The sequence below is a fragment of the Gambusia affinis genome, linkage group LG10, assembly GCF_019740435.1.
Source record: "Gambusia affinis linkage group LG10, SWU_Gaff_1.0, whole genome shotgun sequence".
Taxonomy (NCBI): Eukaryota; Metazoa; Chordata; class Actinopteri; order Cyprinodontiformes; family Poeciliidae; genus Gambusia; species Gambusia affinis.
The window spans coordinates 6,412,153-6,430,850 of record NC_057877.1 but is presented as its reverse complement, the minus strand read 5'-3'; the positions used below and the strand labels follow the sequence as shown (position 1 = coordinate 6,430,850).

The window sequence follows — 18,698 nt, the reverse complement described above, 5'->3', positions numbered from 1 at the left end:
ATGTTTCAAGGGTCAGTCATTCAGTCTGTGCTTATTGGTACTCGACCAGTTGAATCAGGATTCTTGCTTCCCTTAATACCCACATGCTTTGTATATCTTTAGGAGTTAAGAAACTAAAGCGGAAATGACCCAGAAAACAGGGGTTAATCCTAATGAACATTCTTAGCAGCAATTTCACAATTACATATTTTCATGCAGCCATTTGGAAATGCCAGAGCTAAGTTAAGACTCTATATTCTTATGGGGATTATGGCTGCATGATATTAGGAAAACATGTTGGTGAGTGTTATGATAACGATGTGATTTACTGGAAAGGAATAGATAACTTGCGTGTTGGTATGTGTCTTTTCTTCTTCTTTGGTTTCATGTCAAAAAGAGACTTATGGTCAGTCTATCCACCTTCTGGAAAATAAATAAAATTAATTATTTTCATCTCAGTAACAAGATTACTGAGCTGGTTCTGGTTGGCTTCTGTTATGGCACTAGTGATTTTTAAAACATACGTTTTGCCACATCTCTTACAGTGATAGAAAGCCTGAACAGATGGTTCTTAAAAAATACTACTGTTTGTAGCTAATATTGCTAAAAGCTGGTATATTGCACTAAATAGTTGAAATATGGATGCTCTAATAATTTTATTCTTATCTTACAGCACGTACAATGTTTTACACAGAATCCATTCTGTCACACTTGTTTTATCACTTCTGTGTGAATAAATAGAAACTAGATCAATAAAAATCAATGCTGACCAAACACAGAAATTGGCCACGAAATTCTAGTCTTTGCATCAACTTAAAAAAAAAAAAATATGCCAGCCATTTTAAACTGTTTCCATTTAGAGGGCAAAATTGGAAATTGAGCTTTGGTCTTGATCTAAAACCTGGTGATTCTTAGCATCAGTTTCTGTTATTATTTTTGAATTATTTGTTTTCTGTGGGTTGAGCCTAGCCTGGGGAGCCTTAGCTTGGCATGCCACAAATGACTGGCATGTCCCAGGGAGAAACAAAGACGGGGAAGAGGGGGACGACAGGCACCAGGCCCAAAAAAAGTTTGTTTTTCCTCTTCTTGCTGTTGACTGGAAAAGTACAGTGTTGGGTCGCTCACTTATGTGAAGCCGTCAACAATCCAGTTAGCCTGTGGTGGGAGAGAAAAGAGAGGATGGAGGGGGGTATGGAACACCCCAGTGATTGGATATCAAGAGCATGCTATATGACATCATTGGGCTGTTAGTGAGCACAGTAAACAAAGAGGGAAATGCTTGAAAGGCTCTCTGTGCTGCTAGACACCATAATGACAACACAACTCAACACTTGCTACCATCCCAGCCACAACACCTTGTACTTTTCATTTGCTCTCCTGTTGTTATTGCTTCTTATATCTCAATCAGAACATTTAAGTTGGGAAATATTTCAAGAATATTGCTGAGACAATTGGTAAATAATTCAGATAGTTGTGGAATTTAAGGTCTTGGCGCACTGATCTAGTGGTGCTCATTAAGCTTTGAGCTGTATATTCATTTTCAGTTCAATGCAATCTGTAACTCATATCATTCAAGTGTCTTCAGAGTCGTTTTGGGTGGTGATGCTGTGGGTCAGTCTGGCAGTGAATCTGAAGAAACTTGAAAACTGCTGCATGACAGTTTCATGATACAGATATTTACATGTAACCAAAGACTATGTTCTCAAAATAGGTACACACTTTCATTTTTGTTAATTTTGCAATTATTGTTTTTTGGGGTTTTTTTTTCCAAACAACTCAGAAAGATAGTATAAACTGAGATATCAGCTTAGAGGAGGGCAGGGACAGAAAAAAAGAAGTCTATGCAATTCAGATGTTCAGTAACTTTAGTACATGAGTATTTACATTCTAAAATGTCCTTTAGACCAAAGTTTTGCAAAGTGATTAACGGTAAACATGACTGTCGTGACATTATAGCAGGACAGTAGTCTATATATATAAACATGACACCGTCAGCTGACGGCAAGCACTGCTAATCCACCTCATTTGCTTTTGCTGCTCCTTTTTAAGTCTATGCTTTGCTGTAAATCTTTATTGCCGGGCAAAGACATGTTGGAGTCTGGGATATGATTCGTACCCATTATGAATGAAACGTATGCAAACATAAAATTAAAAAAAACTTAAGTAAATAAGCAACGCTAAGTCTGATGGCCCGCCAGGCTTATAATACACTGGGGGAAACCCTGGACATGTGTAGACAGGTGCCTAAGGCTGCAGCCATCACGAGAGGCAGCGCCCTGTTGTCCTCTCATTAGATGAGAGGGAAAAAAAACAAGAACAACATGAAGGTAGTTGTATGGACATACTGTGTCCCTGCAGGACTTGAAGCACTTTTATCACAAAGTTTCGCAGCATGCAATGACTCGTAAAACATATCATCCTGCGATGACTCTGCAGTTTTCTTGCCTTTTCAACCAATGTATGCAGAAGTAAAGCCCAAAGTTCAAGGAGTTTGTCTGAGACAATGTTGGGGGTTTTGCTCTTATTCCAGTTACTAACATCACAAAATTGTATATTTCTGTGTAAAAACCACATGCTGCAACATGATCGCAGACAGCCACACGCTGTGTAGTTTGAGCTTCCTCATAACTTCTTTGATAACTCTTGATGTAAACTCACTAAGCACATTGTTCGGCATATCAGTGGTAGATCAGAGCAGTTAAAGGTATGGCTTCTCTCCTTGTTTCTACATGTAGACTTGTTAATCACAAGATGCGATAACTTCCTCATTAGCTTCTTAGGCCAGGTACAATCTTTTGGCTTATTTGTTTCGTTTTCACTTAACGTTAATCGTCTGTCGCCAGCGCTGCTGTCTGCAATGTACTTGGCTCTGTACACTGAGCAAGCAGTCAGCACAGCTACTTTGTGTTTAAATGGTGGGAACGTTGTTCCTGTGCAGTCTGGAATTTGATTTGAACCTTTTTCAAATCTGTTTTTGTTTTAATTTATGTTTAGGTGATGTTTGCCAGATTGAAAATTTAGTTGTTGTCCAACTTGTTGATCATTTTGGGTTTTGAGTTGCTAACAAAATAAAAAAAATAAAACTTTTATTGCCTTTTTGAGCTTTAGATTCTTGTTACTTTTGTGTTCTAAACCAGAGGTTTTTCTCTTTTCTGTACATGTGCTTGGTTTAAATGCCAAATGTGGAATCACAAACTGTGAAGGATTTGTTTTTCAGCACTCCTCCAGTATTAGGACATTTTACTGACCTGAAGTTTGTCCAGATGCCAAAAGCAATGAAACAACCCTTTACCACACTGCAAAATTGAAAGGCAGCTTCCAAAATGTGCTGTCTCATGATTTGATGGAAGTAAAGGAAAAAAAACTTGGTGGATGTTTTTGTTGCTAATGTGATTAGAAACTAACATAAAAATATAGAAGGTTTAGTGTGGAAACGTAAAATTTTGAAATTGGAAATATGCAAGAAACCTGTGTGAAAGCTCTCTTTTGGAGTTTTTAAGTAGATTCACTTTCAGAATCAGTTACCTACTTGTAAGTAGCCAAGTATTGTTAGCATCTGCTAGTTTTACTAATGAAAATCTTGTTATTGTATGCAGGATTTCGGGTTTTTTTTTTGGGAGATTACAACATTTCCCTGCACTTCTCTTCTTCGGTGTTGTTTGGACATTTCAGCATACAGAAGTGTTTCTGTGGCAACCAGGAAAAAACTGAAAAATGGCCTTTCCTGGGAGGGAAAGAGGCAAAGGGTCACTTTACTATTGGCTGTCCTCTTGGCAGGAGTTGGACCTTTGAGAACCAGAGTGGAAGTTGCACCGTATTCAAACATAAATTCTCAGGAACATCACAATGTGCCAGCTGAATAGAAGGAAATGTTGCCATCTGACCCCTCTACCTAGAGTTGTTGATGTGTTTAGTCATGTTTCAAGTTTATAGAGAAAATGTTAAACGGAGGCATTATGAGTGACGGTAAAATAATAAATTACACCAACCTTTTGCTCTTGTGTTGTTGAGTTGATGATGGTATAATAATGCAAGTTTGCCCTCTTAAAGGCCAGTAAAGTTTAATTTAGTAAAGAACACTTTACACTAGAACTGAAAGAAATTTTAAATAACCAAAATAAAACATAGTAACCAAAAACAATAAATTAAAGAGAAAGAAAAACCACATACAGCCGAAACCACGAAACAACTGGTGATTAATATTTTTGCCCTTCAAATAATATGAATCATAATTGAAATGATCGAGCTCATTTTAATTTATCTTGCGATTAGTTGATGAATTCTTTATGTTAAACTGTCCGAAGCAACATTGATCAAATCTTATTTGATGGAACTAGATTGACTTTAAAGTGTAAACACTCAAACAAGGCCAATGCCACAGTCTTTTTAATTTAGGGTTTACGAAGCAGGCAGAACCTCAGAATCGTGCAGATGTAGAGCCATCGAAGACCTCAGCCGCCCACCTGTGGTTGATCATATACTCTCTTATGGATAAGACTTGAAAAAATATTTCTCATAGAAAGAGCAGAGCCCCGTCGGTAAAGGTTTCTGAGACAGCCCTAGGCACCCAAACGAAAACTCCTGGGATTTGCATCTGATATTTGAATAGGAAGAGCAAATAATGTGAACCACATGCAAATGTTGTGATCTCACATAGATTTGCTTAAGGGAGCTAATCAAAGTGCTGCCCTGGGAGCATTTTCTTTCTGTCTTCAGGACATCTAGGGTCAATGTCCTCTTGTCCTTACGACTTAGCTTAGTAAAGTAAGTAAATCCATCAAGTCACCACTTGAACCACATTGAGAGCATTGACGTATACCAATACTAAAGAAAACGCTAAAGGGGAAAAAAAAGCAGACCTGTTAAAGCAGAAGTAATGAAGTAATGCTAATAAAGGATCAGGAACTAACATCTTTTTTCAGTAATTATGTCACTTCTGACCTAAGCTCAGAAACAGTTTCTCAAGTTAAAATAAAACTGTAAGCCAAACAATATTTTTTGAATATTATAAAATATAACAACTGAATAAGATGGTTTTGGAAAAATTTTTTTACCTTTCAAATTTTAGAAATAGCTTTAATGTTTTGTTGTTGTTTTTCGTTATTTGAGTTATAACCATAAATCTTGACTATAAATTATCACAAGGATTTAACAGGAATTATTAATGTGGTTGTTCTTCCAGATATCTAGGTTATTTCCTGTCCAGAAAATCTCTGACTTTTTTTTTTTTTTTTTGCTATTCCTGATACAATAATGTCTCCTTTGTTACGTTTTATTTTGCCTCTTCTAGAAATGCTTTGCTGTCTACCTGGTTTTCTGAACAATAATGATTTTGATGGTGATTGTTGATGCCTTTCCAGATCAAAACAAACTTTATATGCATTCAATGCTGAGTTGAATCAAGAAAACCTCAGAAATGTAAATATTCGACCTACAGATCTCCAGTTAAAACAGCTCAAAGTTAAATCGACAGTTTTGTTTGGGTTTTTTTTGTTGTTGTTTTTTTAGTGGCTGAATGATTAATGTGTCCTGTTTTCTATACCGTTCACATAACTGTTGTTCTAGATCTCTTAACCTTTGACCTCCTCTGGTTCCCCTTGCAGCTTCTACACCAGTCAGCAGCAGTGCGATTAGACGCCGTGCTCCCTCCTCGGTGACTCCCCTCACGTGGGAGAAGCACAGCATCGCCGCCATGTCGAGCATCACCATCGACCCCGAGCTCAAGCCCGGGGAGTTTGTCATCAAGAGCCTGTTTGCCGAGTTCGCCGTGCTCGCCGAGAAGAAGATCGAGATGGTGATGGCTGAGCCGCTGGTGAGTTCAGAGACAGGAAAATGGATCCTAATGAGTGTCAAAAGAAGCACTCTCTTCTGTCTCTAAATAATAACTTAAGTTAGACCACATACTTTTTAATTAGTTACATGAAAATATCTGGTTTCAACTGTAAACAATGTTTTCCATATTTAGGTTTTTGATCAAACATCAAACATGGCGCAGTTTAAATATCAGGCACTTTTAAAGACTCTTTACAGAATTCAAGCCATTTTTCAAACCTTGAAAAGATCTCAATAAAACTGAAGAATTGTCAAGAATTTCAAGCATCTTTACAAACAGTATAAAATTGCTGGTAATTTATACCAGCAACCCTTCAGTCAAGCCCAAAAAATAAAAGAAAAAAAGAGCCTGTACCTTCACACCCTTTGGGTTTATTTGAGCCGACTAACTGTATGGAGTTAAATTAGACCAGACTTTTATTGTTTTAGGTCAGCTAGAATTACAAAAATAAAAAATTTTTAGAGATGGTTTTGTAACTTCCTTTGTAGATTGTGCTTTAATCATTTAATTTCATAATCTTAAAATGATTTGTTTCTTTGTACTGAATATTTAATATTCCTAATGGCTCAACGACTTATTAATCTGTTATTGAAATAAAGGTTAACTTATATTTCATACATTAAACAACATCATTGAAACTGGGGATTTTTATTTTATTTTTTTTGCCAAATTATTGTTTTGTTCTCAGACCAGTCAGTTGTATAAGGTGTGTGTGTGTGAGAGACTTTTCAAAACATAATATTTTGTTGTATTTTATGGTTACTTTAGCTCATCTCCAAAGTGCGGTGGTGGAAAAGTTTGAAAATGCTTGAAAAGTGCCTGGATTTTACTCTGGGAAATCTGTACAAAGCCTGAAATTAGTAACAAGCTTATTCCCCGCTGTGTTTCTAACAGGAGAAACCACTGTCTCGATCTCTCCAGAGGGGGGAAGATGCACAATTTGATCAGGTCAGTACAGTTACAACACAAAACTATTATAAAGGAATATTCTCCTGAGCTACAGTTGTTGTAGCGTCTATAAAAGTTTGCTTAATTAGTCCTCTAACTTGCTGTTCTTTGTGCCTTTTTTTGGGGGGTGGGGGGGCATTTCAACATCCTCCCCTGGTCATTTTTGTCATTACATGAGTCAGATCAGAGAAGAAACCTTCTTAAATTGCCTGCACTCTCTGGACGAAGCGATGTTGATCCCAAAATAACCCTCATAAAGAACTGACATCTCATATAGACGTATAAATGTGACACTCTCACCAACAGCTTCTCCCTCACCTCTGTATGCGTATGCAGCATTTGAGTCTCCCAATCAATCCCCCCCACCCCTCAATGTGAGGCTGTGCCTCATCTGCAGCTGCTGCAGATCTCTGTACAATAGGCCTGCCTGCTGCTGAATGCTTTGTTCAGCAAAACACAAAGCCAGCGAGGATATGGTATAGATCCAGCTGTCCCCATTGTGAGTGAGAGAGGGAGCGAGAGAGGGGAGCATATAGAGCCAAAAGTGAGTGAGTAGAATCGCTGCGTCATCCTCAGCAGTAAATCTGCATCGGGTGCTGGAGTGTATTTGGCCAGCGCCATAAGGACAGAGGGAGGAATTACATAACTCTTCAGCCGATCGTCCATCAGGCACCGTCCTCTCTGCACTGTACCGGCCCTTTGAACTCACTAAAATCCTAGCTAAACACTTAAAGCGCACTGACTACTTCAATTCAAGTGTTATTTATTTCCTAATATTTTTTTTGAAGTGTCTAGCAAAAGTATTCACACCCTTTTTTCACATTTTGTCTTGTTGGAGCAATAAACTTAAATGCGCTACACTTGGACTTAATGTCACAGATCAGCACAGAGAGGTTAACTTTGAAGTGGAAGGAAAATTAAATGTGGGTGTTTTTTTTTTTAATATAAATTTTGTTTTGGAAGAAAAATTAGGAATCATTAGTGTGGATTTTTATTCAACCTCCAAGAGGTGGGATATTATAGCACTGCGTCTTTTCAGGAATCTTTCTGCCACATGTAAGAGCTAAACTTTTGCCAGTCCTTATTTAATAATAAAAAACAATTTGGATGTTTTGCAGCAGGATGTGAAATTGAATGAATTGATTGTGCTTAGCTCCACTCATAAAGAAAAGAATCCCCTCAGCATTAAGCAGCCACCACCTATTTTTATTTTTTCAAGGTGTTAGGTTTTTTTTTTTTATAGTGTGGAGTATTACTGGTGTCATCTGACCATATCATAAAATCATAAAAGCTGTGATAAATTTGATGAAGCAAATACTTTTTGCAAAGTTTTGCGGCCAATTCTGACAGAGGCACCAACTTTTTTTTCCCCCTCTACTTTTGTATACATCTGTAATGGTATTAGTTGTTTATATATATATATATATATATATATAAATATATATATATATAAACATTCAGAAAACTCAATGCTTTTTAAACATATTCACAAGTAGTTTTATTATGTAATTTAGTGTTTATGTGGTTGAGTAGTCAATGTAAAAACATTCACTGTAGTTGCTCTCAGTTGAACAACGTTCATGGTGTTCTATGATGATATTTTTCAGGCAGTATTTGCATATTTCCCTGGTTACAAAAGTGTTCTAAAGTTTTATTGTTATTTGTCTGTATGTTGTTTTTAGTTAATAAGCTCTATGAGCTCTATAGCAGAACACTGTTTACCCTCCCTCCTGCGCACACTATTCGACTGGTACCGGCGGCAGAGCGGCACTGAAGATGAGTCTTACGAGTACCGACCTCGATCTAGTACAAAATCAAAAGGGTGAGCGCATCCTTTCTTCTGTAGTTTTTCTTTTTTCTTTCTTGCCTTCCCGTTTTTCACCTTGAACAAAATGACTTTCTACCAAATGCTACTTTGTGTATAATTAATTATTTGTCGCTGGTTTGCAGGGATGAACAGCACCGGGATAAAGATTACCTTCTAGAACGACGGGACTTAGCTATAGATTTTATTTTTTGTTTAGTTTCAGTGGAAGTTCTAAAACAGGTGAGCAATCCAGTTTTGTTGCTTCAGTGAAATATTTTCCACTATTTCTAAAGTATTTTCTATAGTTGGGATAAAAATAAATAGAAACTGCACATTAGTATATCTTATCAGAGTGTGTGGGAATGCATGTTAATTTGATTATGCAAATTCCTCTGGTATTCGTGGGACTCAAGGACCATAACCACCTGCAAATAGCTGAAATCTGCTTTTAAACGCTTATTTTAACAGTTTAAACAGCAAATACACCTTAATATGCATTAATATGCATTAACATGCATTAATATACGCAGTGGAAACTGCCTTGGCACTACTACAGATGCTAACATTTTCCTTCTTTAATTTCATTGCTTTGTGGCGTAAACCAATCAGCGCTAAGAAGTTTAAAAAGTGCTCCTGGATTGGCTGCCTCGTAAACACCGGCCAATAATTTGCCAAATAACATTGACAAACTCCTAAATCAGAGCTGAAAATTGAACACAATTTTTTCACATATGTTAGACATGCTCAAAGTGATTTGGAGTCATGTTTCAAATAAAAATCCATGCACTGTAGATCTGACAGGGTATCAAATGTCCTTTTCAATTTTTTGAAAGAAAAAAAAACAAACAAAAAAAAACGACAGACATAAATTCTCAACTATTATATTTTATGTTATAGTTGTTTCTTATTGTGGGTTAGTTGTGTCTGTGGTATTAATGCATTTGTCACTACGTAGTTTTAGATCACAGTTTATTGAGAACATTCAGAAAAGTGTCTCATTCTCCTTCTAATTTGCCGCTCTGGCTGTTTATTTGACCACTTTACCCCCAGCTCTACCGATCTGACATGCCAGCAATTTGTAAGCCAAGACATTTATTGTTTACCAGGTGTCTTTGCGCTCGGCAGCTCAGAAATTCGCTAATGTTGCCACAATGACTTTTCCTGCGTGGGAACAGAGATAATAAATGCGGCGGCTGGCGACGCACCAACTTCCAGCTGAGAGTGTTTCTAAAGTAGATTGTTCAAATCAAAGCTCCATTCGGAGGAGAATGCCAGTCCTTGGAGACCCGAGCTATGTTGTCCTTGGCTTTTGCTAATGCGGGGAAGATAATGAAGGGCTGAAAGGAGAAAGGAGACGGACCATCAATGCTTCTAATAAGACTAATGATGCCATGTTTACGCCACAGATTCCTCTTCATCCAGTGCCGGATGTTTTAGTACATGAAGTTCTAAACCTGGCGTTCAAGCACTTTAAACACAAAGAGGGGTAAGGACCCATAATTCCTGAGACTGACAAGGTAATGTGATAATCTGAAGATTTGAATACATATCTTTTTAATCTTTTACAGATACAGTGGCCCCAACACTGGGAATGTGCACATCATTGCAGACTTGTATGCTGAGGTCATAGGAGTTCTTACACAGTCAAAGTGAGTGTCCTGAAGTTTACATTTAAGCCACATGTAGATTTTTTGTTTGTTTTTGTGTCTCTTGCTTCTTCTTTATGGTGGGCGTATTGAATTGTGAGCATAGACAAATGTCTTTGTCCATGTTTGTCCAGGTTTCAGGCGGTGAGGAAAAAATTCATCACAGAATTGAAGGAGCTGCGGCAAAAGGAGCAGAGTCCATACGTCTTGCAGAGCATTATCAGTCTCATCATGGGCATGAAGTTCTTTCGGGTCAAAATGTATCCGGTGGAGGATTTTGAGGCTTCTTTTCAGTTCATGCAGGTAAAATTTGTAGCGGTGGTGACTAAATTACATCATCCACTGGTTTTCTTTCTTGTTTCCCTCTGTTCTTATTTTTAATGGCGCAGCGTCTCTACAGTCATGGCACTTAAATGTTATACTTAAATTTTTAGTCTATTCAAATTGGATTGTAGGATCAAATAACCTAAAGAAAATGAGAAATAATATTTAAATCTTATTTAAATACTGTGTTTTTGTCATGTTTGGCTAGAGATGCACTGATCAGACATTTTTTAAACTCATTCTCAATCACTGACTTTAAGAAGCCTGGACCAGTTTTAGCCAATTTAAATCACAGCAAAACTATGTTTTCTACATACTAGATGAATAGAAAATGTAGCCCATTTATCTTAGCAATAAAATGTCTTTATAGTAAACAAAGTGATGATTTCCAACTTCTTCTCTTAGGAGTGTTGTTGTTGGCATGACTTGTGTGTTTCCTGATTTCAAAAAGCACTTGTGCGCTTTGCAAAGATCAATTTTATTCCTTACGTTTTTGTTTTTCTCCCTCTGCGCTTTAGGAATGTGCCCAGTATTTCCTTGAAGTCAAGGATAAAGACGTGAAGCACGCTCTTGCTGGTCTTTTTGTTGAAATCCTCATTCCCGTCGCAGCTGTAAGTCACGCTCATAATGCTGTTCTGTTTACATGAAAATTTATGTTTTTTAGGTTTTTATTAGTCTTCAGTTAAAACGAACGTTTCATTCGTTTTCAGGCGGTGAAAAATGAAGTCAACGTGCCGTGCCTAAAAACGTTTGTGGAGATGCTTTACCAGACGACGTTTGACCTCAGTTCCAGAAAGAAGCACTCTTTGGTAACAATAAAAAAGCTCCACATTCCCGTTGAGATCTTTCAAACCTAATAAACAAGTCATTATCTAATGTGTTTTTCCTCCCCAGGCTCTTTATCCCTTGGTAACGTGCTTGCTATGTGTGAGTCAGAAGCAGTTCTTCCTTAACAACTGGCACATCTTCCTGCAGAACTGCCTGTCACACCTGAAGGTAATGCTGACCACAATTTACACAGAATTCATTTAAGAAGTCTTAATAAGTGTCCTTCAAGTTAAATAATTTCAGAAGTTACTCTAGACACTATTACACTGATTTCAACTAGCTTGTAGAAACTCCAGCTGAGCATTTTCAGGTTTTGAAGATAAAATTAAGAAAAAACCAATAGTAGACTAATTCACACTCATTTGCAGAGTTTATTTAGCATGTGTATCTTTGAAAATGACCTACTGGTGATAGGACAGGTGATAATTCGTAAATATGTTGCAACATTAAGTAAGTTGTTCTGATTTTGAGTTGTGTGCTCTGCGTTTTTTGTCTGCAACATCATAATGTGCTTTCTCTTGTAATCATCAATAAAGCAGATCTGAACAGAATAGCACTTGATTTTCTAAAAACACGACGTCCCCTTTAAAAAAAAAAAAAAAAAGAATTGAAATGAGCGAACGTGTCATAAACAATTGTGTGGAGTTGAAAACTGTGCTTTAAAGGTCTGCAAAGCCCCAGCATGCCTCGGCACGCATGCATGCGATCACATCTCAAGTGCTGTTTTACCTCAGGTCTCTTATTGACTCTTTGTAAACCAATTACAAACGGATCAAGCCTGTCTTCCTCTTGCTCCTGATCGTTGAACCCAGCGACTGATTGACCAGATCACTGACTGACTGGCTGACAGACTCAATGAGCCTCCCCTCCTCTACACACTGATTACCTCTTGTGGATTCTGTTTGATCTTATGGGGAAACGCGGCTGTCATTCAATCACCGTGTTGATCATTTCCAGAGGAATGTATATTTTAGCGTTTAAAATCAGTGTCTCGATTGTTTGAAATAGGCCTGTGGAGTTGCCTGAAAGGGAAGGGATGATTTTTGTGATTTCCATGTTCTGCTCCATCCAGTGGTTTTAATTCTGTGTGTACTGCTGACTCCTGAAATTACTCTGAGACATTAACAACAATTACCTAAGGAATCGATTATTCTGTCAACTAATCAGTTAATCCGCAAGAAAAGAATTGCTGCGTTTTGCATATTTTTAACTGAGCCTTCTCATGTTTTTTATACAATATTATAAATACTTTAAAAGATGCAAAAATTCAGGTCCTTTTATAATAAGACAACTTTGTATTGCCTAGAATTCAATAATATAGTTTTCCTTTAGGGAATTTGGACCAGATAAAGTGAAAACAATGCCACTTCAGGAGATTTGGGTAAAACATATTGACAGACAAATGTCTTTTAAAAAAATGTACAGTTTAGACTTATTTACTGCTCTGAATATTTTGTTCATTCAGCAAATAGACTTTATTTTTGAGTCTATTTACTCCAGGTAACGATTAGTCTATTACTAAATTAGTTGACAATTATTTCTACTATCGATTCATCATGATTAATCCGATTAATTGTTGCAGCCCTAATCCATCCCTCATTTAATGTAGTACTAAATTATACACGTGAAATGTAAGGACCTATGTTTTCTGGTTCAAAAGATTAACAGTCAGATTGGAAATATTCCCCTTTTAACAAATTATGGCATTTGTTTGTAATGCATAAAGCATGGTACCCACAGGGTTAAAATGGGACACTTTGAGCATGCTGGATGCGGGTTTGAATCAAACACTAAATCGGCTGTGGCTGCTTGTATGTGTGCTGGAAGAGGCAGGCACTGCTGCAGTAAATTTGACTGTTTCATGTCATCCTCTTTCTATTGAAGTCACTGCTGTCTGTTCTTTCTTCGTCTCCTTGTCTGATTTCCAAACTGCAGCACACACCTTAGTTTTGGTTGCAATTATACACTACTATATGTGTCTTACAGTGAAAAGAATTTTACTTAACCTGGACTGTCACATAAATAATACTAACATGCAACTTGATTCACAAGCAGCATGTCAAACAGTTCATCACAGCTTATTTTTTTCTTTTTTTACAACCTTACCGTTAAGGTAGTTTGTGCTTTTCTTGTCATATTTGTTCTGTTTTTGTTAATAACTTGCATGTGTCCCTCCCCAAACCATTCTTTTGTTTCCTGTCATTTTATGTTTTTCTCACGTTGACTCGCTCCAGATGCCATCTAACAACAGCATCAGAAAGCAGATTGAGACACTGCAGGTGAGTTGTCCAGTGTCGGTGCGTAGCCGGGTGCTCCCCCCTCCTCCCATTACAGTCCAAAATCAGGACAGTGGGCAGACGGTAAAGTCCTGCTCGCTTGGATGAAGGGTTGAGTTTTGCTGTTGTGGCGTTACAGTGAAGCGCAGCATCAACAGAGACGTTCAACACACGAACTGCTTGGAAGTTGTGAGGTTGTTCTGTGCGTTTAAAGTGGTTTGTTTTCATGCAGCGCTGCTGATTATTGCCAGATGGTGAGAAAATGAGTTCTTAAGTGCTCATTGGTTTTTAAAATTATAGATGAACTTTTGGGGAAAAGTGACAAAAATGTTTTACTTGATAGAAAGTACTCCATTAATAATAATCTTATTACATTGTTGTGATAAAAAAAAAAACTAAGTGATACGAAATGTTTTCAAAAGCTATTTGGTGCAATGAATTGGAAAATATTATTCTTGAAACATGTTTTTATTATGTCCTATCAGTGTGTCCAAGCACACCAAACACTCTTCAGTGTGGATGTTGTTATTGCATCAAGAAGATCCAGCTATTTTCAGTATTAGGAAGGTGTTTAAAAATGAAGCAGGCTGAAGCACAAAAACCTTTTTTCAGAAGTATGGCAGCTATTCCATCAGCCTGTTACTGTTTGTTTAGGAGCTGTAGTCTGTCTTTTTAAATGAGTAAAAGAGATGCTGTGATTGTTTGGTTTTATTCATACAAATTTGATTTAGAAAATATTTTATTCATCCCAAAGGATAAAGTAAATGTTGTAACTATTGAATCTGGGCAGGAAGGATGTCCCGTAGCAGTCAGACTCGCAGCAAATCCGAAGATGCCTCTGACTGAACACTGTTGCTGTATGATGGCTTATGACTTTCGCAATTTTTCTACCAGCTCAATTTCCAGGAAGCAGCAAGTCTCTCTTTCTTTTAACATCTGTCTGATCAAATGGTTAGAAACCAATTCCAAAACTGCAGAAAATACATAAAATACCCGTCTAAACACCTGGACAGTTTTTCTGCAGTATTATCTTGGACTGTTTTTGAGAACATACTTCTATAAACATTTCCAAGCTGAAAAGGTCAACTTGTAATTTATGCATAGAGTAGGAAAAGCGTTTTGTTGTTATTTGCATTACCTTAGCAAAAATTGAAAAAGCAAAGTTAGAAATTTGGCACAAACTGACCATCTACAAAGAGATGGTTAAACAAATTTTTACACAACTATGGTGCAGATAAATGGAGAAAAAGAAATCTAAACAGATCTATTAACTTTTTTGTATGTGGAGAACGACTGTTTGCGTTGTGGCCGTCATCGGAGCCAACAGAAACCATTTTTAAACAGAAAAATATTTAAGGAGTTGGATTTGTTTCCCTGTATTCTGTTGCACATTTCATTATTTCATGAGTGTTTGAGTTTCGTTTGGATCCCTCAAACTCTTGACACTCTCAGGTAATTTTTCTGACTTTATTGAAATCCTAGTTTCTCTTTTCCGTTGTACTGAGTCATACCACTCATGCAGTGTCAAATGTGTGCTATTAATGCTTGATGCTTTGTTCCATGTTATGCTCCTTCACAATGGCACTTCTCACTACTGGGAATTTACAGCTGCTGTTTTCTTTGCTGTCGTGTACAACTGATGTAACTCTTCTGCAGAAGCGTCTGAGGTCCATTACACTGTAAAAGTTCTGGTGACGCAGTACTTCCAGTTTGCACGTTGCACAACATTATTACTGCTCCTGCCATGACGGGCAAAATCGGTATAATTGTTTTTGTTTTAAAATGCAGAAAACAGAAAATTTAATAAGCAGATGAGAAACAGCATAAAACAAAAAACATATAAGTCTGTCATTATTCTTAAGGTTACTTAGGTCTGAGTAAGCTCCTCCGGTAGTTTCGGTTCCCTTATTAGGTGAGGTTGGCTTTTACCAACTTGTATTTTTTGCAAGAAACTTGATCATGTGATCAGTTGATTTCATTTGTTAGTTATATTTAAGTCTTTTAATACAATAATTAATTAATGTTTCAGCAAGAACATCTAACAAATTAAATGACTGGGAAGGAAAACCTCATTTGTCAAACAGAGTTGCTTAATGTGAGCCATTCTGCTCATTTGCTATATTAATTAAAATTGTGCTAAAAAACTGCCATGTTGTTTGTAAACCACATTGAATAGATCCCATTTACCTGCAAATTTGACACATCAGTTTAAACTGAGGTATCGTTATCATGTTTATAGTGTTTGTGTAGTGGCAATCTGGTGAAAGACTAGATTATGTATGACCTTTGATAATAAATTATGAAGTGTTTTGATTGGAAAGAGTGAAATTTTGACCTAATATGTGTAAATGTGTGGCATCATTAATATGTAGTTAGATACAACTTTAAATGGCGGGACGTTGCATTGTATTGCTGTGTTTAAGAGCGACTGTCTGTATGTAGCTGCAACATTTTTCATGGCCTCTCTGATCTCTCAGGTGAGTAATAAAGCTCTCAACAGAAAATATCTGAGACAATTATGTGTTTTTTTTTTTTGTTTGTTTTTCTTCCATCCATAGAATAAAGATCCCAAAATGTCCCGTGTGGCGCTGGAGTCACTCTACAGGCTGTTGTGGGTCTACATTATCAGAATCAAGTGTGAGAGTAACACTGTCACACAGAGGTCAGTTGCATAACCATGTAAATGCTGCCACCCAATCGATTTCTGTGCAACGTTTTCCCATTAAAAACAGTTTCTCACATAAACACATAGCTTAAAAAAATGCAAACCAGAAACTACAGAGTAATGAAGGCTGGATGCTATTGTTCTCCACACTTTTCAGATTTTTTTGTAGCTCATCTAACATTTCATTTAGGTGTTTTCAAGGTTTAGAAAGTGCTTGATGTCTGTGTAAAGTCCTTGAAAGTGTGCAGCTTTAATTAAAAACCTAATTTTCTAAAGCGTTAGTTACTGTTAAAACTAGATATTTAAAAATATTAAATATAAAAATACACAGACAAATTTTTTTTCTCACTGTCTGAAGTCAAATCAAACCAAACTTCTCCTGTTTTTGGTCCTTTATAAATACCAAAATTATTTCTATTTGCTAAATTCCAGAAAACTTTGTGTGGACATTTTTTTATTTTTTATTTTTTGCTTTTGAGTTTTTGTTTTTAACTTTCTCTGACCAGTCAGTTGTATATATGGTGTGAGAAAGAGAGAAATTTCAAAGTAAAAATAAAAATTGTAAAATTTTAGTTTACATTGTCCCTGCTGTAGAACGCTGTCACAAGATATTATTAATAATTGTAATATATATAATAATGATTTAAAACTCTTTCTTTAGTTCATTTGTAGTGTTTTATCTAGAAAAGTGTGGTGCTGAAAAAGCACCACACTTATCAGAGGCAAGTGTGAGAGTAACTCAGAGTAACAGAGTAACTCTAAGTTTGAAAATTTACCTTGAAAAGGCTTGAAAAGTGCTTTAATTTTACTGCAGGAAAACTGTGTAAATCCTGTTCTATATAGCATAAAATCCTTCTAAAATACATTAAGTTTGATGTAATAAGGTGAAAAAATGTAAGAAAAAATGAAATAAATTTTCTGACTATATGATGCTGGTGTCATTCAGTGCTGTACATGCTTATTACCCTGTTTCTGCTCCTCAGTCGACTGCTCAGCATCGTGTCAGCACTTTTCCCCAAAGGCTCCCGCAGTGTGGTGCCCAGAGACACGCCTCTCAACATCTTTGTCAAGATCATCCAGTTCATAGCACAGGTCTGACTGGAACACAAATCTTTAAACAAAAAAATAGTTTACACACCACATAGGCCTGAATGTGTTTAACTTCTTTTGTTGTTGTTGTTGGTTTCTGCAGGAAAGACTGGACTTTGCCATGAAGGAGATCATCTATGACCTGCTATGTGTGGGAAAGTCTCACAAAACATTCACCATCAATCCAGAGGTAAAGAATGGATGAGAATTAAACATGGGCACTGTTGGTGCGGGGTTCTGTTTATTGCTGTAACTAATGATTATTTTATTTTAGTAAGCAATTTTTGAGGCTACATGCTCATTGATGGATTACTAGATTAGTTGTTGATTACTTCCATTGTTTCAGCCCTATTTCTCTTCTTCCTATGTTTTCTGTCCCACCAGAGGATGAATATTGGTTTGCGAGCCTTCTTGGTGATTGCCGACAGCCTGCAGCAGAAAGACGGCGAGCCTCCCATGCCTACGACCGGGATCATCATGCCTTCTGGGAACACTCTGCGTGTCAAAAAGATCTTCCTCAACACCACACTTACTGACGAGGAAGCAAAAGTGATCGGTAGGTTTGGTATTTGGGCAAGTAGCATTGCACATGGATATTTAATGTTCTAAGATCGCTGGGTTCTTCCTCAGGTATGTCAATGTACTATCCGCAAGTAAGAAAGGCCTTGGATAACATCCTGCGTCACCTGGACAAGGAAGTGGGACGCTCCATGAGCATGACAAGTGTTCAGATGTCTAACAAAGAGCCTGAAGACATGATTACGTATGTAAGCACAACTTTGATGCGTGCGGTTTCCTGCTGGGTATGACTTAGCTTTTTATGAACTGTGCCCTAGGGGGGAGAGAAAACCAAAGATCGATCTGTTCCGGACATGCGTGGCCGCCATCCCACGACTGATACCAGACGGCATGAGCAGACAAGAGCTGATAGAGCTCCTAGCCAAGTACTTCACCCTCAATAACCTTCATCTCATTCCAGTCTAGGAGCTGTGGAAAACCTTTTTGTTTGTTCCACATCCGTAGATTGACCATCCACATGGACGAGGAGCTGCGTGGCCTTGCCTTCACGACTCTTCAGGCCCTCATGGTGGATTTCCCAGAGTGGCGGGAGGACGTTCTCTCAGGGTTTGTGTACTTCATAGTCAGAGAGGTAACGGACGTCCATCCCACGCTGCTGGACAACGCAGTCAAGATGCTCCTGCAGCTCATCAGCCAGTGGAAGCAAGCCGTGCAGAGCAGCAACAAGAGCCATGACACACAGGTGGGTTATTTGGGTTTCTTTGACCACAGTTTCATGCAACAT

The 18,698-nt window shown here is 37.5% G+C and overlaps 1 protein-coding gene across 8 annotated transcripts in view; it reads left to right on the top strand.

Moving 5' to 3' along the window:
- The window catches only part of LOC122838457 (protein furry homolog-like), an 86,291-nt gene that overhangs the window by 21,239 nt on the left and 46,354 nt on the right, over window positions 1–18,698 (top strand). For 6 of the 8 annotated variants that reach the window (XM_044129119.1, XM_044129112.1, XM_044129110.1 and 3 more), the window contains exons 2-19: window positions 5,583–5,791; window positions 6,707–6,760; window positions 8,443–8,582; window positions 8,711–8,807; window positions 9,974–10,053; window positions 10,136–10,216; window positions 10,348–10,516; window positions 11,056–11,148; window positions 11,248–11,346; window positions 11,432–11,533; window positions 13,600–13,644; window positions 16,200–16,303; window positions 17,290–17,398; window positions 17,499–17,585; window positions 17,780–17,951; window positions 18,026–18,158; window positions 18,232–18,339; window positions 18,419–18,656. In XM_044129119.1, the coding sequence (XP_043985054.1) occupies window positions 5,672–5,791; window positions 6,707–6,760; window positions 8,443–8,582; window positions 8,711–8,807; window positions 9,974–10,053; window positions 10,136–10,216; window positions 10,348–10,516; window positions 11,056–11,148; window positions 11,248–11,346; window positions 11,432–11,533; window positions 13,600–13,644; window positions 16,200–16,303; window positions 17,290–17,398; window positions 17,499–17,585; window positions 17,780–17,951; window positions 18,026–18,158; window positions 18,232–18,339; window positions 18,419–18,656 (2,031 nt within the window). In that variant the 5' untranslated portion in view covers window positions 5,583–5,671. The remainder of the gene's footprint in view (window positions 1–5,582; window positions 5,792–6,706; window positions 6,761–8,442; window positions 8,583–8,710; window positions 8,808–9,973; window positions 10,054–10,135; window positions 10,217–10,347; window positions 10,517–11,055; window positions 11,149–11,247; window positions 11,347–11,431; window positions 11,534–13,599; window positions 13,645–16,199; window positions 16,304–17,289; window positions 17,399–17,498; window positions 17,586–17,779; window positions 17,952–18,025; window positions 18,159–18,231; window positions 18,340–18,418; window positions 18,657–18,698) is intronic. The other 2 variants (XM_044129115.1, XM_044129118.1) reach the window with 1 other exon arrangement.